Below are 25,960 nucleotides of genomic sequence, written 5' to 3' on the forward strand. Positions count from 1 at the left end.
CTATTAGCCAAAATTGACAGGTATGCAACTAAAATACATTTAAAGCAACAATTGACATGACTACAATACGTTTCGACAAGACATACAGTAAATAAGCAAATTAATAACGTACCGTGTGCACCTTGTAAACTGAAAGTAGATAAACTTTAATGACGTGGAGTTTATATCGTTGTATTTCTTTGTCGTTTCTCTCGCAATTTCTCGTTCTGTCTCGCGATTTCTCTCGCACATCGAAAACACGTAAAAACGAAACCGGAAGTGATCCATGACGACATATTCCAAATAAAGTATTACGGAGGACTTTTTTTTAAAGAAAATCATAAATATGAAGATTCACATAGAAACTTTAAACACTTTTACAAAACAACAAGAACAAATAAATTATATTTTTGTTGTGTTTGCCCCCCCCTCCACCCGCGTCAGGTTCTGAGGACGACACTTTTGTGTTCCCCCATGGAAATGACTCAGAACACCACAAGAGCAGCGCCCTCTTCAGGAAGAACACAGACCCTGCAGGTCAATGGGACCGCTCCACTCAAACAGAACCTGGCTCGTGGACCCCCCAGGAGAAGAAGGACCGCCGGGTGTACAACCACAGCGCCCCTGGCCAGGTGAGTTACCAACAAAATATAGCCCTGAAGCAACTTACGAACGAATTCACCTTACGAACGACTGTTCGGAACATACCTTGTTCGTAAGTTGGAGAGCTTCTCAATGTGTGTGTGTGTGTGTCTCAGGCCAACACGCTGCCACCTCCCAGGAGTCGCGGGTGCTCCATGCCCATCTCCTTCTTGCATGAGAAACTGGAGGAGCTTCACCTCTGCAAGGAGAAGAGCCGGGAGCCCGATTGACCACAACTGGACACCTTCATTGAGTTTGTTTGTTTGTTTTTTTGCTTCCTGTTTAAATTAAGGACACCGCCATACTTGTTCCACTATTGTCATGTGGTCTCTGGTGCAACATTTCTTGGAAATATCACGTGAGGAGTTTCCGGATCCAGGATTGAGTCCGTGGAGGGAACTGAACACTAAAGCAGAATTCACATTTTTTATTATTATTTTTTATGTGGCAGCTACCACAAAACGTTTTTTTAGATGAGACATATTTTTTTGGGGGAGACCATTTAAAACCAGCTTGTTTACCTAAAATATCGGTGATTACAGGTAACATCCTACTTACGACCAACTCGACTTACGACCACGACCTCCAGACCCTATTTTTAAAATTTTAATTCTACGCCTGGCACCGCAACGCGCTAGAAGGCTAGCAACGCGTACAACAATTTTTGCTAGCTAGCATCTCACCCTCGCACAGCAATCGACTGTGTGATGATAATAATAATACATTTAATTTATAAGCGCCTTTCAAAACACTCAAGGATACTTTACAGTCACGTAATATTTTTTTTGTACGGGTGAGCAGCAGCAGCCATTCGCGCCAGCGTTCACTCTACCCGGAAGTACACACATATACATCCATTTGATGATATCCGAGTGAAATTGCCGTGCTTTCTCGGCGATAATTTTACCTAGTTCATCATCAAGTGTGTTCTGTTTAGCCGGGTTGATATCTATTTGCATAACATGTCTCAAGAGGGGGGAGTTTACGAGTCATTTAAGCCTCCGAGTCTCTATTCAACATTTTTAATGGATTTCAACTTACGACCATTTTGATTTACGACCGTTTGGTCAGAACGAAACTCGGTCGTAAGTCGGATGTTACCTGTATTTTGAATAATAATTAAAAAAAAACCTTATGAAATACGACTGCCATGAGGGGGTTTTGTTACCATGGCAACTATGGTGGTACCTCCAAAAACACTGAAAGCACTTCATCAAGAAGCCACAGAAAAACACTGTCAGTGTGTGCTGAACAAAAATAAACTTGCTCCAGGTCAGCCTAATGATGACAGATGTACAAAGAATCATTTCATCCAGGTGTATTCAACTGCATTTATTGTAGAAAGACAACAAACACCAGATTTTTCACACTGGTACAAAATCAAATTTTTGGGTGGGGGGGGGGGGGGGGGTGTCATGAGATTTAAACTTCAGGAACCACAATAGGATTATACTTAAAAGGGAAGCGAGAAAAAAAATGCCTCTACTGTAAAAGTGCCTCTAAAATGGCGGTTTTGTTATGTGTGATTGAAAAAGAAATGTGAAAGTAAAAAAAAAAAAAAAAAGCATGCTTTTGTTCTCTACTTCCTTATCTCCATTGTTTACTCCTGCTGCGACAAGCCGACTCTCCTCTCATCCCCTAAAAAGCATTTGAAGGGTTAGCAGGAGGCAAGCTAGCATCTACCACCACGCCACCGCTTTTGGTCAGATTGATGAAGAGAGGAAAAATAAAAAAAAAAAAGATTGTGAGGAAGAGGTATAGAGGGGTCATAGGTCAACACACCAAAAAGGGGCTTTGGTGTGGAGATTTTACTGGGAACCCGAAGATGAGCCTTGGCTGCCCTGTCCAGGGTAGCCGCCGTATTGGCTGTAATACTGGTTCCACTGGTTCTGGTTCTGGTAGTACTGCTGCCACTGCTGAGCGTACTGGGAAGGAGAAACACATTTCAACCATGGATTTTTAAAATGGGTCCTTATTTTGTATTTCTTCGGCTCTGGTAGCGTATGAAGCGATACATTATGATGATGTCATTAACACATTCACTGCCAGGCAATATGCAAAAAATGTGTCCACTCTAGTGCCAGGGTTTTGGTCATTTTCACTCAAATTGCACGGACCCACAGAATATTGAGTTTTAGGACTACATAAACATTCAATTCAGTGTTAGAAACCTGAAACTCTCTTCTTTCACGAGAACAAAAAGTTATTTCCTAAATGATTTGGGTCTGGAGTTATATGAGCTTGAAATGAGGGTGACTCCCCAAAATACAATGCAATCCATACATATTGGTTCATATAGCGCTTTAACAACAGCCGAAGCTGGAACAAAGCGCTAAGATGAAAAAAAAAAAAAGGTAAATGCTGCCCCCCTCGTGCAAGGGGAAAAAAACATCACCGTAGGTCTGACCGGCGCTTTATCGGCATCCAAACAAGAAAAAATAAAACCCTAACAAATTCGGGAATGGCGCTCTACGTCATATTAGCAATTCCCAAATGAATTAATTTCTTCACGCGTCTGGTAATGTTTTCTCCTTCCACGAGGGGGCAGCGTTTACCTTTTGTACGACCACCCTTATTTCAAGTTCATATAACTCCTGACCCATATAACTTAGGAATTAACTTTTTTTTTCTCTGATGAAAGAAGAGAGTCTAATGTTTCTCAAGCTGTATTGAATGTTTATGTAGTCCTAAAACCTCTGTGGGTCCTGCAATTTGAGTGAAAATGACAAAAACCCTGGCACTGGAGTGAACACATTTCTTGCAATGAGACGTGTGTTGACAAGCTCACCTGCTGATATTGCTGGTTGTAGCTTTGCTGCTGTTGCTGCTGAGGAGGAGGAGGGGGGGCCTGGTGCTGCTGTGGGGGGGCCTGGTGCTGCTGGGGAGGAGGCTGGTGGTGGCTGTAGGCGCCGGCCTGGCTGTAGCTCTGGTTGTAGCTCGGGTACTGACTATAATTGCCGTAATAGTTCTGGTTGTAACCGGCCTGGTTGTAGCTGTTGCCGTAGCCCTGCGAGGAGAAGGCGGGAAGGAGGAAGAGTACAAGCGTGCAACGTGAGTAAGGAGACGCACGCACGAACTGGAGCGCCATTCCTCGATTTGTTCGGGTTTTGCTTTGTCTTGCCAATAAAGCGCTGGTCAGACCTCTGGCAATCTTGTTCCTTTCCACAGCATTTGCCTTTTGGACAGCATCCCCCTTTTCAAGCTCATATAACTCCACACCCATTAAACTTAGGAATTAACACTTTTTTTCTGATGAAAGAGGAGAGTCTATAGTTTCTTACTCTGAATTGGATGTTTATGTAGAACTCAATACTCGTACTAGTACAAGAGTAGTAGTACTAATCTCGTACTACTCGTACATTAACTCATTCATAGCTATTCACACTTTTTCAGGAATTGACAATATGATATAGAGCTCAATTCCCAAATTTGTTCTGGCTCTTGTTTGGGTGCCGATAAAGCGCTGTTCATGACCTCTGGCAATGTTTTTTCCCTTCCACAAGGGGGTAGCATTCCCCTTTTTCTCCATGTTAGCGCTTTGTTCCAGCTTCAGTTGTTGTTAAAGCACCATATAAACCAATATGTATGGATTGCATTGTAGTTTGGACAGTCACCCTCATTTCAAGCTCATATAAGTCCAGACACAAATTATTTAGGAAATGACTATTTTTTTCTCATGAAAGAAGAGAGTCTCAGGTTTCTTACGCCAAATTGAATGTTTATGTTGTCCTAAAACTCAATATTCTGTAGGTCCATGCAATTTGAGTGAAAATGACAAAAACTCTTGACACTGGAGTGGACACAGCTTCGCATATTGCCTGGCAGTGAATGAGTTAATGACATCATCAAAATGTAACGCTTGAAGGACAACCGACAACGTTTTATAGCATCTAAAACAGTGGTCCTCAACCTTTTTTTTGCGTCACGGAGCGGTTTAATATTTTCACGGACCGGCATATGAATACAACAAATTTTGCTAGCTTACGGTGGGCTAATTTTAGCGGTATGTATCATGTGACCTAGACAAGCGTTTTGACATGCGTTAAGAGTAAGTTGTAGACGCATGTAATCTGGTAATTTTTCAAAATAAAACATAGTTCGGACTCAGATGATAAATAAAACGGAAATGATGTAAATTATTTATTCTTTCTGCGCGGCCCGGTATCAAATGACCCACGGCCCGGGGACCTCTGATCTTTTTAGTCAAATGCAAAGCACCAATAAAAATGACTTCAAGTGTCCCAAAACTGCCACAAAATGAGCTCGAAACTGATGAGATTCAGAAAGTCCCGCCCCCTTCTTCGTGATGTCACGCCAGGACATCTTGCCTTGCTCCAGAATCAAAACAATGGCTTCAGATTGGGAGAAGATGCTTTCTTGTTACTCATCCAGTTATGAATATGATTCAAATAGTTCTGAAGAGGAAAGCATAAATGTTTGCAATCGATTCAAGAAGTAATTCGTGTCGTTTTGAGGCATCTGGATGAAAGGTAGCGTCCCTTGAAAATGCACTAGATGGCGCCAAAGCTCCGTTGGAAATGGGCTGATTTGTCTGCTGGGAATTTGTGTCAACTAGTATCAAATAGTAGTCTTGGTGCAACACAACGATTCACCATTGCGTTATTTGTGTGTTTTCCTTCTAATTTCGCCATCAACACAAAGTTTTCAGACTAAACAAAGTACCGCAAATGCATTGTGTCGCTTTCTCGGTCAGGGGCGTTCCCTCCATGACGTCACGTGGGGATCGTCATCAACTCAAAAACAAGACTTCCTGAAGAGTCTTAAAAGGTCAAATATAGCTCCAGGCGGTGGAACCTTTGTCAAATGCACTCAGTAGAAGTCATTTTACAAATTATGGACACAACTTGTCCGGAGATGTCGGTTGTCCTTTAAAACTCTGTAAAATTGTTCGCGGGAAGAGGCGCTTGCTCACATGGTTGTAGCTGCCTTTGTAAGGAGACGGCCGGTTGTAGCTGCTTCCCGACGACTGGCTGCGATATCCGGAACGGGAGTCGGAGCCGCCGTCTCTGTAGCCGCCGTTTCCGCCCCAGCGGTTCTGACTGTAGCTTCCCCGATTGTAGCCTGCCAAAAGGAATTCAGAGAAGAAGCTAGAAGTGGCACCTAGCGAGTATCGAAGCCAAATCAGTAAAAATCAATAATATGCAGTGGTGGACTGTCAATCCCTGCAAAGCCTTCTCTGCAGGCCTAACAATATCTTACCTCTGTACCCTCCCGCATCTCCGCTGCGGTTGTGGTAGCCGCCGCCGCCGCGTGGCGCGTCGCGGCTGTCATGGCGCTGGAAGCTTCCGCGGCCGCGGTAGCCTCCCTGACGGTTGTCAAAGCGCTTTTCGGGCGGCGGTCCGGCCTTGCGGCCCTCGTCATTGTACTGCTTTACCAGCTTCTTGGCTTCGTCGCACTGCAGCTCCACGAAGGTGACTTCCTCCAGGAAGTCGCACGCCTCCGGTAGGGTGAAGTTGGCTTGAAGTTGCGAGCGACGCCGGCGAAGCGTTGAGAGGAAAAGGACAAGAGATGCGGGGAAGGGAGGAGGCGGTGGGGACCGGAGTAGCCACGCCACCGAGACAAAAAACACAAAATGGAGACTAGTTAGTGCCGCGCAGAGGAGGCGTGAAGAATAGATAGACGAGCTGATAAGGAGAAAACATTCCCTCCGTGGAGGAAACATTTGTGAAAACAGACACAGAGGGAGGAGGGATTTTTGGGGGGGTCTATTTTGGAGAGGGCACTGCAAACCGAGGATAGCGGAGTGCAATAGTAAAGTGTTTTGGAAATCAAACATGTAGAGCAGGGGTCTCAAACTCCGGTCCTCGAGGGCCACAGTCCATGTTTTCCAAGTCTCCCTGTTGAAACGCACTTGAGGCTGTGTTGCAACAGGTGTCTTGTAACAGGGAGACTTGGAAAACATGTAGGATTGCGGCCCTCGAGGACCGGAGTTTGAGACCCCTGATGTAGAGTAAACCCCTTTAGCACGACTGACTGGAATAGCAAAAGTGGCGTTGCCTAATTGAGTAGTTTGAACAGGAAATCAACAATAATAATAATAATAATAATAATAATACATTTCATTTATCAGCGCCTTTCAAAAATCTCACGGTCACTTTACATTCACAGGATAGATTTTTTCTTTGGGTGAGCAACGGCAGCCACATGCGCCAGCGTTCACTCAACCAGAAAGTAACTAATAGATGGAAAGCGAGCTAGCTAGCTGACTGATAGCTAGCCATACACACTGTGCTGTATGTCATGCAAATTAGCATATTTGACAAAGCTGACTTTGACTTTATATAGCATCAAATTCAGTCTTTTTTTAAATAATAATCATGATCCCAAATGGTAAAAATATAAAATATCAAGTATTTAAAAAAACTAGACGACTATAATAATCATAATAATAATACATTTCATTTATAAGCACCTTTCAAAACTCTCAAGGACACTTTAGTCACGGGATATGTTTTCTGCGGGTGAGCAGTGGCAGCCACACGCACCAGCGTTCACTCAACCCGGAAGTAACAAAGTAAAAAAAAAATAATAATAATAATCACCTGACATGTATGAATTACTCAGTCATATATTATTTATCCTCTGTGAAGAACAACTAATATTAGTGCTGTACTGATAGGTCGAGAGATGTTTTGGTTTTTGGAAAGTCTTTTACCGTATTGTACATCATGTATCAAATAGGCATCAAACTGTCTATTCTTGTCTTGAAACAACATTGAAAAAAAATGCTATTACTGTCACATATTACTTATCCTCTCTGAAGAACAATTAATATTAGTGTTGTACTGATAAGATGAGAGGAGTGGAGACATCTCAAAGAACGTTTGGAGGATTAGAGTTAGCAGTTGATGGAGTGAAACAACCAACCGTTGATTCTTTTTAATAATAGTAAATTATGCTGATTTATGGTGAATTTGAATAAAGTAGTCATAGAAATTTTTACTCTTCCTAAAATTTTACTTGTTTTGTTGGTAAGGATATTTTTTTGAATCTGAAAGGGGATTCATCCCACTCAAATACTACAATCCAAATCCAGAGAAAAATGAGGAAAAAGGGAGCGTCAGCGCAGAACGCCAATGCGTATGTGGAGCGGTCGCTGTTTGGAATTGAAGCGGATTTACGTGGAAAGAGATGCGAGACAATCTCTTTTCGTCAGTAAAAAGCAGAAAAAAAGCCAAGTAACATTTCAAGGCATAAGTATAAGTTTGGCATGCAATAATTCATTTAATTAAATTCAAATCGAAGAAGTTCCTAATAATAAGTGAGTATTTGATGTCGTGGCTTGGAATTGAAGCGGATTTACGTGGGAGAGATGTGAGACAGTCCCTTTTTGTCAATGGATGCGACAGCTTTGTGTTTGCTTTTAAACATTTAGCTTGGAGCAGACGTGCAGAATCCACCATGACGTCACGGATCCACTGGTGAAAAGGATGCTATGAATTGGACATTGAATGACTGTCTTTTATGTTGTCACAGGAATTGTTAACACAGGAAGATGGCGCCGCGAGAGTGTTTGCTATGTGTAGATGATGAAATATGTATATGGTTTCCCAAAATTCATAACGGGGAAACCGTAACTACGATGTGGCCCACATGACACCACCGCTCTAACAGTAGGATGCGCCGGTTGACTGAGGGATTACTGGAAATGGAACTATGTTGGGGTGAGGACGCCACCTCAGTTTGCAGTGCGTGAGGGCAGAGGGAATATTGAACAAAATTATTATTTAAATATATATATGGCCAGTTCTGATAACAGGTGGAGAGGAGGGGGAATGAAAACAAAAGGAAGGGAGGGAAAAAGGGCATTTTTCCAAGTTTGATTTTGACACAGAGAATAAAACAAAACAAAAATAAATAAAAGCAGATCTGTTTTTTTTTTTTTTTTGGTTGCTGGTATCCACAGCGGTCCTACCTTTCATTTCTAACACAGCATGATCGGGCACATCCTTCCCCTGCTCATTGGTTTGCTTTAACGTTCGCTCTTTAAAATCCTCGTCCGTGGGACAAATTACAATAGCCTTGCGTTGAAAACCCTCAAAAGGACGCATTTTTCGTCTCCTTGCTGATCCATATACATTTGTCTAGCAATGGCGACAAGAAAGAGGTAGAAGCTTGTTTGTTATTGTTTTACGTGCAAAAGGCGTTCCGCTGGAATGGGACGCAGGAACCCTGCAATCATCAAGTGACACAGGTTTGTTTGGCTGGGATGAGGCTAACGCGTTAGCTCGCTTGCTCGTCGCTCACGCGGCTCACCTGACGTGTCTGTCTGCTGACCGCAGCGTTCGCCATGGACCAACAAGGGGAAAAGGGGGGGGGATCCATTTTGTAACCCTCTGAGCCATGTTAGTGAACTAAGCAGTTCAAGGTTAAAGGTGGGACGAATAAAAGAAAGTGAAAACATTAATAATAATAAATACATTATATTTATAAGCGCCTTTCAAAACTCTCAAGGTCACTTTACAGTCACAGGCTAAGTTTTTTTTCTGTGGGGTAGCAGCGGCAGCCACACGATACAGCGTTCACTCAACCCGGAAGCAACTCAAATGGATGGAAAGCTAGCTAGCTAACGGTAGATAGCTAGTTGTGTTAAGTTTATTCTGTCTCCTTATTGTCTGTTACAAATTAGCTAGATAAATTTTAGGTGCGAGCGAATGTCCGCTGGTGATTATTGGCTAACAATTATTCCATGACGTTAGCATATCTGAAGTCGGCGCAAATAAGGACAAGTGTTCTCAAAAAATGGCGGGATTACATTTTGCACAACAGGTATTCAAGAATTGTTAGCGTTAGCATTCGGAAGGGATAAATGGTTGAAAAGAATTCACAAAGGAAAATAATATGATGGTGTTATGTTCATACCTGTCAACCATGGCTAATAGCTGACGTTATAAATGATGACAATTATTATAACGCATTTTAAATAAATTTAAAATGATTTTTAAAAAATGCTAATGTTGGGTTATTTTTTATCGTTCGCCCTTGGTTCATTGCTTCGACGGGTGTTGATGGAGATCGATGGTTAAATCATCAGGGAGCCAGGACTTGAACAGAAAGTTGATTTAATTTGGAGAGCACGGGCATTGTAGTGTCGCGGAGGAGGGAGCGCATGGAGAGAGAGAGAGAGAGAAACGGGCTGCAGGAGTATTTATGCGGTGCATAGCAATGACGCGACAGGATGTGACGTACTAAAAGTGCGACATCGTGTAAAGGAAGGCAGGATATGACATACGAGGAAGTTCAAAATGTAAACAAAGATTACAGAGCGATGTTTAGAGATGTTTGTATGGCGAATTACCCTAACAGCTAACACAAGCGGAACTTCAGTTTACTGGGCAAGTGCACGTTATGCTTTTATCAATCCTACCGGTCATAGCGAGAGAAACAAAAAAACAAAAAAAAAGAGAGAGAGAGACATTAGTAGAGCTCAGCGGCAGCTTTGTCGTTGGCTACTAGCGGTTGAAACTGACTGGATTTGAGCCAAAATGGTCTTTGTGAGATCGGTCCAAAATTAAACTATTTTTTTTCCCATATAAAAGTTGTAGTACGCCGTACATGATTTGAAATGATTTAAAAAAAATATGGGGAAAACATTGACATTTATGTATGTCATTTGGGCAGGCTAGCTGGTGGATCGCCATTTGAATGTGTTAACGAATTTCATGATCGCTAGATCGATAGTTGTGATTGGCCTCACTGTTGGGACTGATGGACGATGCAACACCCCATCACCTGTTTTCCCACTAGCTTTTTTTGTGAAAGGAATAGAGAATACGCATTGTGTATTTATGAGCTATTTTCTCGGGTGCTTGTTTTGACATCGTAAACATTGCTACGGTGGCTAACGACAGGATCGCTAACGAAAAATCTTTCTTGCAATTGGTGCACTAACAGTCAAAATTACTCTAAAGGCCGTGTGTTGGGAGGCATAAAACGCCAACAGGGCGATCAGTGATTGTTATTTTCCCGATTTAAGTCCGTAATTTGCGTATTTATTCGAGTATAACGCGCACCCCTAATATTCAATTAAAAAGCGCAATAAAATTTTGTTTCACTTTTTCTCGGCTCAACTTGGGTGGCGCAACTCATGCTTACTCCACTCAGGCTCTCTCGCGGACTCCTACTTGTCGGGCCCTCCCTTCCCTCCATGACATCCAGCCCCCCCCAAACATGCAAATCACAAGCACCAGAGGTTACAATACGAAGAACACTGAATGGAAACTCTGGATATTAGTAATTGTGCAAAACAGCAATGCTTAACTAACGTTTCAGTGTGGGCGAAGCAAGCAAAGGAAATGAAGCGTAGCTATAGAAATGCCAATCAACAATTACAAAAAAAAAAAAAAAAAAGGGACTGCACGTGATCCGGGTCTTTCCGAAACAGAAGGTTGTATGGAGAATGGCTATCGAAATGCTTCCCCCTCCTGTGAGGTATAAATCATTAAATATACCGCGATATGAGAATTTCTTTAATTTAATTTTATAAACCTCGTTGATAACGCGCACCCAAAACTGAGTTCTTTTTTTAGGTGGAGAATTTTTCACGTTATACTCGAATAAATACGGTCTCTAAAAAGGGGCTGGCTCGGCGCAAAAATGAAAAATAAAAATCGCGCGGTACAGCTAGCATTGAGAAATAGCTTTCGCGGTAGAATTAGCATGAACAAAGAAAAACAAGATTAGTACCGAGAAAGAAAAAGGAGCCCTCACTGGCTAAAATATTAGCATGTATGTAGCATGTTAATAGGGTGGATCCTCCCCACCCCCCCTTCCCAAGATACTTACCTGGACTTACCTTTGTTTTCCAAGAATTTCTCCTCCCATTTGACAGGACAACACAGATACAACTCACCTGGCCATACTCACATCTCCAACGCAATGTAGCTATCTGACCCTACCTACCTTTTTCGGTGACACCATAACCCAAGACCTGAAAATCTCAACCCTGTTAGTCCTTACTTACCTTACGGGGGGTCAATTCATTAAAAAAAAAAAAAAAACACACTTAACAGTTCCGTGTATCTCACTTCTCGTTACCCCCCCCCCCCAAAAAAAAAACAGCTTTTAAAGTGGAAAAAGCTCTCTCTTAGAAATTAGCAACAGAAGGTGTTTTTCTTACTCACCAGAGTCAGAGCTTACTTGTTTCTCAACATCTTTACAAAGTCATGGTCTACTTGTACATTGTCGCAGTTCACAAGACAAAGCAGGATTCATATTATGACAGGAAATAGCAAGTGCAAAATAGATATAAATATATAAAGATAGCGAAGGGTTGACAACATGGAATCAATATTCTGTCACTTTCGTTTTCCAATGCAAGACAAAGCAAAGTTACAAGTGGGTGAGATTCAATGCGGCTTCTACTACTTCTACAATACCCCTGAAAAATAAATAGATAGTCCATTAGAGAGAGTAATCATTAAGTGACGGTGCCGAGTGGTCGCGGTGTGGGCGGGCGGCGGCCGCTGCGCTACCTGATCCAGGATGTAGTTGCGTCGTTTGCGTGCGGCAATCTCGATCAACCGGTTGAGACACAGCGTGGCCTGTTGGATCAGAACGTCCCAGCGGCCGGCGTAGTTCTTCTGGCGACGCAGGCCCATCATCTGTGCGAAATAGGCCCGTATTAAAAAAAATAGCGGATTTCCCGTTGTAGACGCAGCATCGGAGTCTAAACCGCACCCCCAATGAATAGTGTTTTTTTTTCAAACGTTTTACAAAATAAGGCGCATCGGATCATAAGGTGCACCTTCAATGAATGAAAAAGGTTTTACAAATATAATATAGAGATAAAACTATAAGAAAATAACATAGTATACAGTGGGGCCTTGGTTTCCGAACACCTTGCCTTACGAATTTTTCGGTTTACAAGCGTTAAATTTATGAAAATTAAACCTTGGAATACGCACTACTTTTCGGGATACACATGGAGCGCTGCCCCACCACGGCTGGCGGAGTAATCTTCGGCGGAAGAACACCCAAAGCACACGATCGAACAGCGCCCCAGCCGGCCTACCTTTCCACACCCCCTTTCACTGAGTGCACACGTCGCTCGTCTTCACGGATTTTTTACAGATACTTTTGCTGATATGGGACCGAACAAGACCCCAGCAAAGGCTCGTGTTCAGCCGATGAAGACACAAAATAAAATTACAGTCGAGGAGAAGAAGGAGATCATTGAGAAACACGAACGAGGAAAGATGCAGATAAGATGCAGGGAGATCTTTTGAAGAAAATCAAGGCTTTTGGGTGCACTTTATACACCGGAAAATACGGTAATTATCAAGAGAAGAGAAAAAGATTCAAATGGGCGTTCCACATCGCGTTCCACTCACCTTCATCTTATCCATAATGGCATTGGTGCCCAGGATGTTGTACTTCTTCTCAGGGTTGGTTTCTGCATGCTTGATAGCCCAGGTGGTCTTTCCACAGGCGGGCAGGCCCACCATCAACAGGATCTGGAAATTTTGCATCAATTAATTGTTACCATCTATACCATATGTAGCGCTTTAACACCAGCTGAAGCTGGAACAAAGCGCTAACATGGAAAAAAGGGGAATGCTACCCCCTTGTGGAAGGGAAAAACATTGCCGGAGGCCATGCACAGCGCTTCATCGGAACCCAAACAAGAGCCTGAACAAATTTTGGAATTGAGCTCTGTGTCATATTTTCAATTCCCGAATACATTTGTGAATGGCAGTGAATTAGTTAATGTATGAGTATTGAGTTTTAGGATGAAAAAACTTCAAATTCAGAGTAAGAAAGTGCTAATTTCTAAGTTATATAGGCGTGGAGTTATCTGAGCTTGAACTGGGGGCGGCTGTACAAAAGGCAAATGCCGCTCTCTTTGTGGGAGGGAAAAACATTGCCAGAGGTCTGACCAGCGCTTTATCGGCAACTAAAACCCGAACAAATTTGGAAATGGCGCTCCACGTCATGCGATTCAATACCCGAATATATTTGGGAATGGCATTGAATGAGTTAAATGAGTAAATATGAAGATGTGACTTGCTTTTAAAAGGGCCACTTGGAAAATAACCACGAGGCTCCAGTTATGAACAAGCCGCCCATTTTACTTTTGCACTGTAGCTTGGCCCGAGTGCTCACGGTTTGCAGATCAAACGGGTTCAAAGACAGTGCAAGTCAATCCACCCGATGACGGTAACATTCAGAAGGCGGCCTTGATTATCTGTTGACTCCAAAAAGATTACAGTGATACCTTGGCATACATTAATTTCCCATAGGAAACCATTGAAATCAGAATAATCCGTTCCCAGGTCCCCATAAAACACACTTTTCTACTAAATACGCCTTAGTACTACACAAAATATACCTTATTTTATGTATAATAAGTGTGCTATGGTATTGTAATTAAAGAAATAAACTGTACTGTATCATAAAGTCGTTTTATTGACCTTTGTGATGGCCGTTGATGGCTTGATGGAATGGCTTGCATCAAGTGTCTCAAGGAGCTCTGGGCTGTATATCTTGGAAGTTGTGACATTGCAACAGATGCAGGCAGACACACTAGAAACTTTATTAATAGCTGCTTCCCTTGCTTGTCTACTCTTCAAATTGGACAGATGGCTTGTGCGGGTTATTTGTGGAGCCTGATTGATGGGATGTTTTAACCTTGCAGTCTACACTCTGCCTTTGAGCTATCAAAGGTGAAACGAGTCCTGTTTTCTAGCCATTTTGTCACTGTCTCTTTAATGTTTAACGTCCCCCCCCCCTCACTGCTACGTTCTTGACCAATCACGTGGCTTTAACCGAAGACTAGGGGAGGGGAATAGAGGACAAAAACAGTCGGCTGCCATTTTCTCATTAGAACGGGTTCGTTCGCGAACGACATCACTCATTGTGGCGCTCTGTGTGTATCCCAAAAAAATAGTTTGTATGTCAAGGTAAAATTTTCATAAATGTAACGTTCGTAAACCGCAAAGTTCGTAAGCCAAGGTATCACTGTAGATTGTCTTGTCCTGCCACTGATTTACCTCGCATTCGCCTTTGCTGGCAGGTCCTTTGGTGCCTCTAATCTTGTCCTCCAGGGCAAGACTGTGGATGTAGGTAAAGCCGTCTGGCGGGGGGAAGTAAGGCTGCTTTTGTCCAAAGTTGAACTCCACAGCGCAGTTCTTCACCAGCACGTGAGGGAAAAGCGCGCGGCCCGCCAGTTCCTCCTTGGTGGTCTTGAACGCAACGCCAAGCGCCACGCCATTCTTGGAGAATCCCATTTCCACGTCATCACCTTGGTCAAAGTCCTGACGATATCACAACAGGTCTTAGCTTTCTTTTTTTTTTAAGGACAAGAGAAGTTGAGATGAAGAAGCTACGGTCACGTACGATGTAGCAACCGATAACGTCGTTTTCCCCAAATCTTTCTCCGTAGTCTGCAAATTTACAGTCAGATGATTTCTTTCCGGTTCCGCCGTATCCAAAGGAAAAGGGTTCCTCTCCTAAAACAAAAATTCAAGGGTCGTTCATAAAAAGCATGTCAAAGGTGATGTTATCTTTTTGAGGCGTTTTTTTTTAAAGATGTTCTCACCAAGCTGAGTGCTACAGTGGTTGAGGGACCATCCGATTCGGACCACGTGGGGGTCTGGTTCAGAACTGGGGAGGTGCTTGACGGGAATTTCCTCGTTGATCTGATGGAAAAACAATTTTGTGAGTTTGATCCTGTACAAAAGCGACTTTTCGTGTTTATGAGTGATTTTTGCAAAGTATTTTGGGAACCTATCATCTGTGAGTTTTGCATCAAATCTCACAAGAAAAATATAGAATCAACTTTAAAATTCTTCTTGATACATTTAAAGTTATCCATTACCTTGCCCCCCACCCCAAACTTATGACCTTCTTCAAATTTCCATTCCCTCTCGTTCCCTCAGATCCACTTCCTCCCCCCCTGCCAGTCTCTGCACGATGGGGGACAGAGCTTTCAGCTGCTTTGCCCCCCAAAGTCTGGAACTCACTTCCTCCCAACTTTCAAAACTCAAGGACACTTTACAGTCACAGGATCCGTTTTTCTGCGGGTGAGCAGTGGCAGCCACACGCGTCAGCGTTCACTAGTATTAGTCGTATCAATGAGATAATTATTGCAAACTAACCTTCATCTCAAAGCACACGCGTCCACAGGTAACCCCGTGAGTAGCCCGCGCTCCCGCCCACAGGTAGGCGAAGCCCTCGATGGTCAGCGGGTAGCCGCTGTAGCGATCGCGGGAAACTTTAAAATGCAGATCGCAGTTGTCTAAATCCCCCAAAAAACAAGAGTGGATATTGAGCGTTAGGAAAACCGAAATTGATTTTCGCGGCTCAGCTTGAAACTTACATGTATCGATGGTGACAATGGCGTCATCAATGTTCTCTTCCTCATCCTCTGCGGGCGGTTGTGGCGTGCGAGATCTGAACAACAAACGCAAACAATCGGATTTCAAGCTTTTTATTTTTTATTATTCATTGGTTGCTAAGAATTTTCAGGGCAGTACCGCACACTTGAGAATTTCTACTTAATTTTCAGGTGTACCGGAATATTATAATATGAATATTAAAGGACAACCTGTCTCCTAACTGACATCCGAAAAAAAGGTTTTATAAAGTGTTAATTCCTAAGTTATATGGGTCTGGAGTTATTTGAGCTTGAAATGTCGGCGGCTGTACAAAAGGCAAATGCCGCACCACTTCGGGGAGGGAAAAACATTGCCAGAGGTCTGACCAGCGCTTTATCGGCACCTAAAACCTTTCGGGAGTTGCGGGAATAATAACAGTAATAATACATTACATTTATCAGCGCCTTTCAAAACGCTCATGGTCACTTTACAGACACAGGATAAGCTTTTCTGTGGGTGAGTAGCGGCAGCCACACGCGCCAGCGTTCACTCAACTCGGAAGTAACTCAAACAGATAGAAAGCTAGCTAGCTAGCTAATAATAATAATCCTAATAATAATGAATACCTTTTTTCCTCTCTGTGCTCGTAGTAATTGTATCCCCTGACCCGGAAGTAACTCAAACAGATAGAAAGCTAGCTAGCTAGCTAATAATAATAATAATAATAATAATAATCCTAATAATAATGAATACCTTTTTTCCTCTCTGTGCTCGTAGTAGTTGTATCCCCTGACCCGGAAGTAACTCAAACAGATAGAAAGCTAGCTAGCTAATAATAATAATCCTAATAATAATGAATACCTTTTTTCCTCTCTGTGCTCGTAGTAGTTGTAGCCCCTGCTTTCTTCGTACGGTCGCTTTCGGCCATAATGTCCACTTCTCTCAGACTCCACCTTCGGGTGCTCCGCCAGACTGCCGTCATCTTGTCCGCGATTCGGCTCGGACTCTTGCTTCTCGGACTTTTTCGGCTCGCGAATCGCGTCGCCGGCCGCCTCTGGAGGGTCCTCGGTTTTGATCTCCTCTTTTATTTCTGTCGCGAAGGACAATGAAAATTATTTAGGTAGATTCTTTCCAATTAAGGCGGAATCAAAAATATCTTTATTCAGAACAGTCACGGTTCACGAAAGTAGATTAAAATTTTAACTACTCACCTTTTCCCTAAAAAAAACTGCCCCTTATATGACAGTTGCCCATAAAGCATCAGAAGAAAGCAATAAATGGAGACAATGAAGTGTATCAAAGTGACTTATTGCAATTGAATAACTCACAACATTGAAGTCGTGGTCATGTCGTAAGAGTTGGAAATCCTTTTAAAATGATTTGAGATACAGTGATACCTCGGACAGAAAATGCACAAGATGGCGCCCAAGCTCCGTTGGAAATGGGCTGATTTGTCCGCTGGGAATTTGTGTAAACGTACACCTTTATGCATGTTACCGTAAATGGCTACCACACAATTCACCATTGCGTTATTTATGTAGTTTTCCTTCTAATTTCGCCATCAACACTGTGTTTTCAGACGAAACAAAGTACCCAAAATGCATTGTGTGTCGCTTTCTCGGTCAGGGGCGTTCCCTCAGTGACGTCACTCCGGCATCAACTCGAAAACAAGACTTCCTGAATATTCAGCGAGAGTTTTAAAACGTAAAATACAGCTATATGTGGTGGAATCTTTGTAAAATGTGCTCAGTAGAAGTCATTTGAAGTGATTTTACAAATGATGGACGCAACTTGATGGATAGTGTCGGTTGTCCTTTAAAGACACTTTTGTCTACAATTCCACTCTGTTAACGAAGCAATTCAGACAGCACACCTTCTTTGATATCGACATCTTTCTCTTCATCCGCTTCGAGCTTGACGACCGCCTCGGTGATCGTAGCTTTGGGAAGGTCGGCGTCTGCGCTCATGTCTGGTACGCTGTGGCCCGAGTCCGACGCTGGTTGACTCTCGTACGGCTCGGATTCCGCCTCCGGTTCCGCCTCCTCTTCCTCGTAGTAGCCGCCTGAATCTCTGCCTTCGTCTTCTTCTAGCAGCGCATCGCCTTCGCCAACAGCATATCCCTCAACTGTGAATGCCCACAGAGGAAAAAGTCAGTCTATTTTTCCGCAGTAATTTCGTACAGGCTTAGTTTATTTATTTATAGTTTAAAACAAGGCAAAAAATGCCTCTTTTTAATAATCTAATCATACATTTCATTCAATAGCCCGCGATAGGTAAAATCCACAAAGTACAATGTAGTCAGCTTTTTTTTTACACAATGCAAAACTGTACATACTGCAGAATGAAACAAAAAATAAAACCTCTTTGTAATAGTTTAAAGACCACTATTGTAAAACAATATTTTCCTGCTGCGCCTATTTGTCCTGACTCTGCTGCGCTGTAGCCTCTCTCTCTACTGAAGGAGTCTGTCTCCGAGAGAAGAACATTGTGATAAGTCAAACGCGAAGTAGCGAGGGATCACTGTATTGCTTTTCCTCGCAAGGGAAATTCGTTTAAAGAAAAAAAAACAGAAGAGCAAATATGTGCTTCACCTTGTTCTGCTACTGTTTCGCCATCGCCATCACCATCGTCTTCGTAATCCTCGGCGACGTCGTCTCCTTGCTCCTCGTCCCCTCCACCGCCGGGCGATTCGGCGAGTGCTTCCTCCTCCAACGCCGCCTTGAGCCGCTCCACCAGGTCCGCCTTCAGGCCTCTGGCGTCCAGGCCTCGCCGCTGGAGCTCGTCCTTCAACTCGTTCACTTTCAATTTCTTCACGTCAAAACTCATCGCGTGGACTTGCTCGCGCGTGTGTGTGCGGGACAAATGCTGTCAAAGAAAAAAAAATAAAGCGCGATGATGAAACACTGCAAAGTTTTCAGTATGGAGTTAACATAACAAGGACGTTGCATTTGAGCGCCATCAGCGGATCGTTAGGCTAACATTAGCCATCGAGCTACATATCTAGAAATATCAAACACACGTTACTCGACCGGGGGTAATTCTCCCTTGCAACAAATCGATATTTATTGTTGAACCATCATGACTACTTACACGTGTACACACAAGTATTCATTTGTCCCATTTTTTCGAGATCGCGCTTATCGCCTCGGAAATAAGCTAGTTAGCTAGCTAGCTAACAAACTGAGCACACGAGCCAGCGCGATGCAGTGAGCACGAGTTCGAAACGCTGCCGCTGAAAAAACGCTAATCGTAAACGTGAATTAGCTTCACGTGCAAACTTAAACACTCCAGGTGGTGTTCGCTTAATGAACAAGAATAGTTAAAAGGTGCGTTGTGGAATTCAAGTGCGGGCCTACCTCCTTCGACGCGGGTGTAGTTGGCAAATAAAAGCGGAGTTGCCGGCAGGGGCAACCGCTGCCCTCTAGCGGCGCAGGGGGACAACGCGCTGGAAATTGCGTTTGGACAATTTTCATTTATTCATTTATTATATTTTCATTAAAAAACCACCAACTACCAGCGAGGTAGACTTCGACAGCACATACAAAAATCTTTGAATTGTTCGTAGTGTCGTGAACGACAGCCCACATACTTTTGTAACATATATACAATACTGAGTAGCTGACCGTCAAGGCCTTCAAAGCCTTCTCTGCTGGCCTAAAAACATCTGAATCACGTACTGATGTTGTCTATGAATTCTTATTAATTCCCATTTGTCTTTCAACGCTTCCTTTTATTACTTTTTCAATGTTGCGCTGCTTCCAGACGTGTTTTAGGCATTCAACCAATCACATTTCAGCCATCATTTGTTACCAGGGTCAGAAATCTACCTCACAATCAGTTCTGCGGGCCCTGTCGCATCAAATGTGTCGATCAAACTGTTGCTTTAACCAAAGGAATCGGAAAACTTTTTGACGAAGACACCCATAAAAGCATAGTACATATTTTGAAATATTTTTCAGTGAGAGCAACACACACACACACACACACACATTCCTGTTTCAATGGTTTTGTGATGTCCGGATAACTCCAGATAAGGAGTGAGGACCACCGTTGCTGATAAATTTAGAGAAGAACTAGTGTTACATTTGAACACTAAATGTCACCCCATTTCCCACTTGAACTTTTTTTTAAAACAAAGAAATAAAAAGTGGACTTGAAACTGAAATAACTGCAGGAGTGAGGACTTTGAATGTACCCATTCAGAGTCCTCACCTCTGCTGTAGAGAATTCGGTTAAAATATCGTTTTACTTTTTGTGCATGATTTCAAATCTTCATGGCGGCACAGGTGTTCCCTTTTTCCTTTGTTGGGGTTATGAAAGTTGTCACATGCGCGTGCTGACATTGTTTCTTCTGTGCCAGGAGATCTTTATAGACCTCCATCGCCTCGTCGATGGCGATTTGAAACCGCGACATGCGCGACGTTTGAGGGTCCCAATTTTTCGACATACCCTGGAGTTTTTCAGCAGCGTTCAACACTTTTGTCAGTCGTTCAAGTGAGAGGTCGCCGTCGTCGTCCGATCCTGTCTCCACCTCCTCTTCATCTTCCTCACCTTTAGCTTTGGTTATTTCAATCAAATCTTCATTCGTTAGCGGCTCCGCTTGAGCGCGGATGAGGTCATCGATATCCTCACGCGTCACGCCGTTGAAGCCTCCGAGCAACTTAGCCAATTGCACCGCCTCGTCAATTAGCGACAGACAAATGTGATCGGGCGAAAACGCGACGTCATTCTGGACACAATCAGGCCACAACTTCCGCCAACAAGCAACGACGGTTTCCTTCTTCAACTCCATGACGGTTTTTTGGATATTCTCAAGACACGTCGCCATGGTGTAATCACGCCAGCGCGTCGTAAAGTTGACGTCGGAATCTGTCGCCTGGACAAAATGGCGGAGGGTATTGCGTATGTATAAAGCCTTGAAGGTACGCAGGACGCCTTGAGCCATGGGGTGAATGGACGACGTCGTGTTTCGCGGGAGATACTCGATCCGAACGCCTTGATGGGCTAAATCCAGCGTGTCGCCTCCCGTGTTGTCCATCAGTAAAAGTACCTTGAAGTCCATCCCGGCTTGAGCGAGGTACGACTTGACCGCTGGGATGAAGCAACGGTGGAACCAGTTTCTCGTGTGGATTTTGGAAATCCAACCTCTGGGGTTGGGCATCCAATAAACGGGGAGTAGGCTTTTCTTTTGGTTCTTTAGTGATTTGGGGTTTTTGGACTGGTAAATTAGCGCCGGTTTTAGCATGTAGCCGGCGGCGTTGACGCATAGGATGAAATTTAATCTGTCCTGGTGAGCTTCCAATCCTTCGTTGACGGTAGGTGGACGAGAAGAAATCCTTTTCCAGTACAAGGCCGTTTCATCCATGTTGAAGATTTGTTCGGGGTTGTAAGCTCCTCCCACAACGATGGCGTTGAAGGCCTCCTTGCCGTGTTTGTCGTCGCGCAGAGCGACGGGTGCAACTTCACCGCACAAGGAAAGCGTCTTGAGATTGAAGCGTTTTTTGAAATTATGGAACCAACCTTTGCTAGCATAAAATTTAGCCGGCTCGGTGGCAGATTTGGTAGCGGCTGAGCCAAAATGGCGGCCGTTGTAAACATCTTCCGTAATGGTGGCAAAAAGCTGCCTGGCTTTTTCTCTTATGTCCGTGTCCAATGGAAGATTTTTCTTTCTGCAGTCGGCGATCCAAAGCGCCAAAGCGGATTCCACGTGAAGGATGGCGGTGTTTTGACAGGTGACCGCTCGTTTCGCCGACAGGTTGAAGGATACCGAAGCGGTGTATCTTATTTTCTTTTCCTCTTTCTTGATGTAGCGCACAGTCGATTCGTTTAAGCCGTAATGGCGGCCGACAATGGCGTAACTAGAGCCTTTCTGGAGCATATCCAGGAGTTTGATCTTCTCTTTAATTGTTAGCATCTTCCTGTGGCGCTTCAGGTTTGGAGCGGAAGACTTTGAAGGTGCGGGATGCTTGGGAGCCATTGTAGGGCTAAAAACAAAAAAGACAAAAAAAAGACAGATGTTTTGTCCCACATTGTGTGCCATTTTCAGGAATTAAATCCCAGAAGTCCGCTTAAATGTACATACAGTGATAGCTTTGTCTTACAAACTTAAATGCTTCCAAGAAAGTGCGTATAAAGCGAAGTGTGTATTCCAAACATTAATTTCCCATAGGAAACCATTAAAATGAGAATAATCCGTTCCCAGGTCCCCATAAAACGTAATTTTCAACGAAATAAGGCTTAAAACTACACAAAATATACCTTATTTTATGTATAATAAATGTGCTATGGTATTATAATTAAAGAAATAAACTGTACTGTCTAAAAAGTCGTTTCATTTACCTTTGTGATGGTCGTTGATGGCTTGATGGAATGGATACCTTTTTGCATAAAGTGCCTCAAGGGTTGTACATCTTGGAAGTTGTGACATTGCAACAGATGCAGGCAGACACACTAGAAACTTCATTAATAGCTGGTTCCCTTGCTTGCCTACTCTTCAAATTGTACAGACGGCTTGTGAGGGTTATTTGTGCAGCCTGATTGATGGGATATTTTAATCTTGCAGTCTACACTCTGCCTTTGAACTATCAAGAAAGTTGAAACGAGTCCAAATTTCACTGTTTTCTATCCATTTTCTCACCTTTTCACTTGTTTGTTTCACTTTTGTTTTTTTTTTTGTTTCAAGCTCTGTCGTCAATGTCATTTGCCCATATATTTTATATTTAACATTCATTTATTATATATTGTCAATACATATATTGCACAATACAGTATATTATACAGGTAACATCCGACTTACGACCGGCTTGACTTACGATCACCCGTACTTACAACCACGACCTCCAGACCCTATTTTTATTCTATGCCTGGCACCGCAACGCGCTAGCAGGCCGGAAACGCGTACGACAATTTTGGCCAGCCAGCCAGCATCACACTCGCACAGCAATCGACTGTGTGATGGCACCAGAGGGGGAGTTTGCGAGTCATTTAGTCTCTGAGTCTCTATTCAACATTTTGAATGGATTTCGACTTACGACCATTTTGACTTACGACCGTTTGGTCGGAACGGAACTCTGTCGTAAGTCGGATGTTACCTGTATGATGTTACATATTGTAATTATTGCTGCTGACCAGATATCATTCACTCAGTCACACGGTCACTATCGACTGAAAATAAGAGTCCATCAAACATCCTGTTCACAGATTCACTTTTGGAGAATTCTGAATGAATATACCTCCACTTGTTGCGCTGTTCAAATTTGATTTCGCCGTGCTTTCGCTTTCGGCTATAATGTTGACTTTGCTCGGATATCACCTCTGTCAGCTCGCCGCCATCTTGTTTACATTTCAGCTGGGAGCGAAGGGCCGTTTGTCCCGCATCGATGGCCATCTCTGGGCCGCCGTCTATTTTGGGCTCCTCTTTAATTTCTGTAATAAATGAAAATTAATTAATTTGATCAAAGGTTGCCATTTAACTTTGGCTCTGCTATCTATTTTTTTTTGTATTGCAGGGATACATTTGGGAAATTAAACAAGTCTTATGTCTGAAAAGGAAGCCAAATTCTAAAATGGATGGTGGCCCAATTTAACTAGATTGCCGAAGTATACAAAACTATTTGAAATAAAGCTTTACACACACCAGTTTTGATGTTGACGTCTTCCTCCTGATCACTTTGAAATATAACAACCGCCTCGGCCACGGCGGCGCTTGGGAGAAAAGCCTCAGCTGTGAATGCGCACAGACAGACATGATTTTCATGAGTTGGTCGCTCATTGCTATTATCATCATTATCATTATCCCAGTACAAATTGGTCTTCACCTTTTTTTTTGACCCCCCAAAAAAATCTTTACGTGTAAATGCGTGCTTGACCTTGCTGCTTTTTCATTTCGTCTCCGTTCTCCACGTTGCCTCTGTCCAGCGCCGTCTTAAGCCGTTCCACCAGGTCCACCTTCAGGCCTCTGGCGTTCAAACCGCGACGCTGGAGCTCGGCCTTCAATTCGTTCAGTTTCAGGTTCATCAGGTCGCCTCTCAATGCGCCGTCTGGCGTGTTCCGTGTGCGTAGTTCGAATGCAGCAAAGAATGAGCGCAATGATGAGACATGGGAAAGTATATGGAAAGGGTGTGCAAACGTTTTGCAAAGGGGGCCAGATTCGGTGTGTTAAAATATAGTGGTAGGGGGGGACCTTGGTGGATGTTCTTTACATATAACAGCAATTCATTTACATACATTTCAATGAACCATTCTGTGTTTCTTATTTGCTTTTTTAAGTTTCATTTCAGCTATCTTAAAGGAGAACCGACACCACTTTTTTGTTGCCTAACTGACATCAGAAAAACGTTTTATAGCATCTCAGAGGTCTGCGGACTGATATAATAGATCCAATCTGACACATAGCTTGTTGATTGGATGGAAAAATCTCTGGCTACCTATTTTATAGCTAACATTTTAAACCCTCCATGATGTGTCAGGAACTGATGTTTCACACACCTGTTTTGATGTTGACGTGTTCCGCCTCATCCGGTTCGAGTTGAACAACCACCTCGGCCACGGCGGCGGTTGTGGGTCGGACGCCGTTGCCTGAATCACTGCATTTGTTGTCTTGTTGTAGCAGCGTCTTGCTTCCAGCAGAGGCCCCAGCTGTGAATTTGCACAGACAGATATGATTTTGATGAGTGGGTTGCTTATATACATTTTGTAACTGCAACACACATTTTGTCAATGCAGCCACTCATGCGGCGCCATCTTGAAGTCAAAAGAACTAAAAAAACTAAATAACAAATTATATGACAACACAAAGACACACAGTCATTAACTCTTAAGCACTTTCTGCACCCTCTATGTTGTATGAAGCAGTTCCAGATGAAAGAAAGGATCAACGCGTCCTTTTCCCCAGTAGATCAGGGACGTCGTGGTAAAATGTCTACTACAAGCTAAATGTTGAAAGCAAACACAAAGCTGTAGCATCCATTGACGAAGGAGATTGTCTCACATCTCCCGTCCCAGGTAAATCCGCTTCAATTCCAAGCCGCGACAGCTCCACATACTCATGCTGGTACTCACAAACGATCGTCCTGGTCCCCATTAACCATGAAAAATAGGGATTACTGTATTTTATTACCACTGTCCCAGTGTAAACATATTGGTCTTCATTTTTTTTATATGCTAGGAAAATATTACGTGTAAATGTGTGGTTTACCTTGCTGATCTTCCATTTCGTTTTCCTGCTCGTCGTTCCCTCTGTCCAGTGAGTCCGGAAGAGCTTTTCCTTGCCCAACTCCGTTTTAAGCCGTTCAGTCAGGTCCGTCTTCAGGTCTCTGGCGTTCAAACTGCAACGCTGAAGCTCGTCCTTCAAATAAACGGGTAACGAAACCCTGCGGTCAAGCCAGTCTCCACTCGCATAATATAAATAAAGTGAGCCGCCACATCGATTGACAACACGGTGCATTACGGTAGTCCGCCGCCGGCGAGCGTCGTCGGCCACCTTCGAAATAAAACCTATTTTAAAGCACAGCAGTGGTTCGGATTTAACGAAACAAATGTAAAATGAGCGTTTTCTTGGTTGTCGTGTAACAATCGCATTCATCAAGGAAGAATAAGAACTCTCAGAAAAGTGACAAGAAGCGTTCTCAAGTGGTGCCGCGCATGCGTATTAGTTCGTACGCTGTCATTTTGAAGGTGGACAACCTCGCTCGCCAGATTACCGTAAATGCAGTATTGACAAAAATCCCAGTGGCGGCTCACTTGATTTAAATTTTCCGAGTGGAGACATACAACTTTAGTTACAATTATCAAATAAAACGGACTAATAATTACGTTCAGGTTATACGGCCACTTGATGGCCGTTTTCAACTTTATCGTCTGTTATGTTAATTCAAGTCCTACCTCAACCGCCTATAAACGCGCAGTTGAGGAAATGGCGATGACTGCTCTCAAGCGCACCAGTGACGTCCGGAAGATGTGTAAAATTCACGGAATTTGCAAAGGAAGTGACGCAATATCAA

The 25,960-nt window shown here is 43.3% G+C and overlaps 3 protein-coding genes and 1 non-coding gene across 8 annotated transcripts in view; 1 reads left to right on the forward strand and 3 right to left on the reverse strand.

Moving 5' to 3' along the window:
* rasgrp4 (RAS guanyl releasing protein 4) overlaps positions 1-1,178 on the forward strand; it is a 15,116-nt gene extending 13,938 nt beyond the window's left edge. Inside the window, exons 15-16 of the mRNA XM_089012922.1 lie at positions 424-611; positions 738-1,178. Coding sequence (XP_088869048.1) covers positions 424-611; positions 738-851 — 302 coding nt within the window. The 3' untranslated portion in view covers positions 852-1,178. The remainder of the gene's footprint in view (positions 1-423; positions 612-737) is intronic.
* A 760-nt stretch (positions 1,179-1,938) lies between these two features.
* hnrnpul1 (heterogeneous nuclear ribonucleoprotein U-like 1) lies at positions 1,939-20,429 on the reverse strand. 3 transcript variants are annotated; one of them, XM_089012916.1, is made up of 16 exons: positions 20,409-20,429; positions 18,551-18,824; positions 17,833-18,084; positions 16,821-17,049; positions 15,962-16,035; positions 15,741-15,880; positions 15,182-15,281; positions 14,980-15,092; positions 14,634-14,897; positions 12,975-13,097; positions 12,117-12,245; positions 8,558-8,726; positions 5,842-6,099; positions 5,555-5,703; positions 3,410-3,628; positions 1,939-2,546 (listed from the first exon to the last, which is right to left on the reverse strand). In XM_089012916.1, the coding sequence occupies exons 2-16, from the start codon at positions 18,783-18,785 to the stop codon at positions 2,430-2,432; spliced, it is 2,571 nt and encodes an 856-aa protein (XP_088869042.1). In that variant the 5' UTR covers positions 18,786-18,824; positions 20,409-20,429; the 3' UTR covers positions 1,939-2,429. The 3 variants fall into 3 exon arrangements, with proteins under 3 accessions (XP_088869042.1, XP_088869040.1, XP_088869041.1); XM_089012914.1 differs by lacking the exon at positions 20,409-20,429 and adding an exon at positions 19,316-19,583; XM_089012915.1 differs by lacking the exon at positions 20,409-20,429 and adding an exon at positions 19,050-19,213.
* On the reverse strand, positions 13,639-13,781 carry LOC148888759 (small nucleolar RNA SNORA50). Its single transcript, XR_016117262.1, has one exon. It is a non-coding gene; the product is annotated as a small nucleolar RNA SNORA50 (small nucleolar RNA).
* Positions 20,222-25,930, reverse strand: LOC148888760 (tigger transposable element-derived protein 1). Of its 3 annotated transcripts, none has more exons than XM_089012917.1 (7): positions 25,842-25,930; positions 25,156-25,305; positions 24,447-24,596; positions 23,828-23,998; positions 23,596-23,682; positions 23,192-23,384; positions 20,222-21,943 (listed from the first exon to the last, which is right to left on the reverse strand). In XM_089012917.1, exons 2-7 carry the CDS (start codon positions 25,169-25,171, stop codon positions 20,224-20,226), a joined length of 2,337 nt encoding a protein of 778 aa, XP_088869043.1. In that variant the 5' UTR covers positions 25,172-25,305; positions 25,842-25,930; the 3' UTR covers positions 20,222-20,223. The 3 variants fall into 3 exon arrangements, with proteins under 3 accessions (XP_088869043.1, XP_088869045.1, XP_088869044.1); XM_089012919.1 differs by having other exon boundaries at positions 25,773-25,864; XM_089012918.1 differs by lacking the exon at positions 25,842-25,930 and adding an exon at positions 25,701-25,841.
* Between the last annotated feature and the right edge of the window lie 30 nt (positions 25,931-25,960).

Source organism: Hippocampus bargibanti, linkage group LG14 (assembly GCF_051943395.1).
Source record: "Hippocampus bargibanti isolate YZ-2025 linkage group LG14, ASM5194339v1, whole genome shotgun sequence".
NCBI classification, from domain to species: domain Eukaryota; kingdom Metazoa; phylum Chordata; class Actinopteri; order Syngnathiformes; family Syngnathidae; genus Hippocampus; species Hippocampus bargibanti.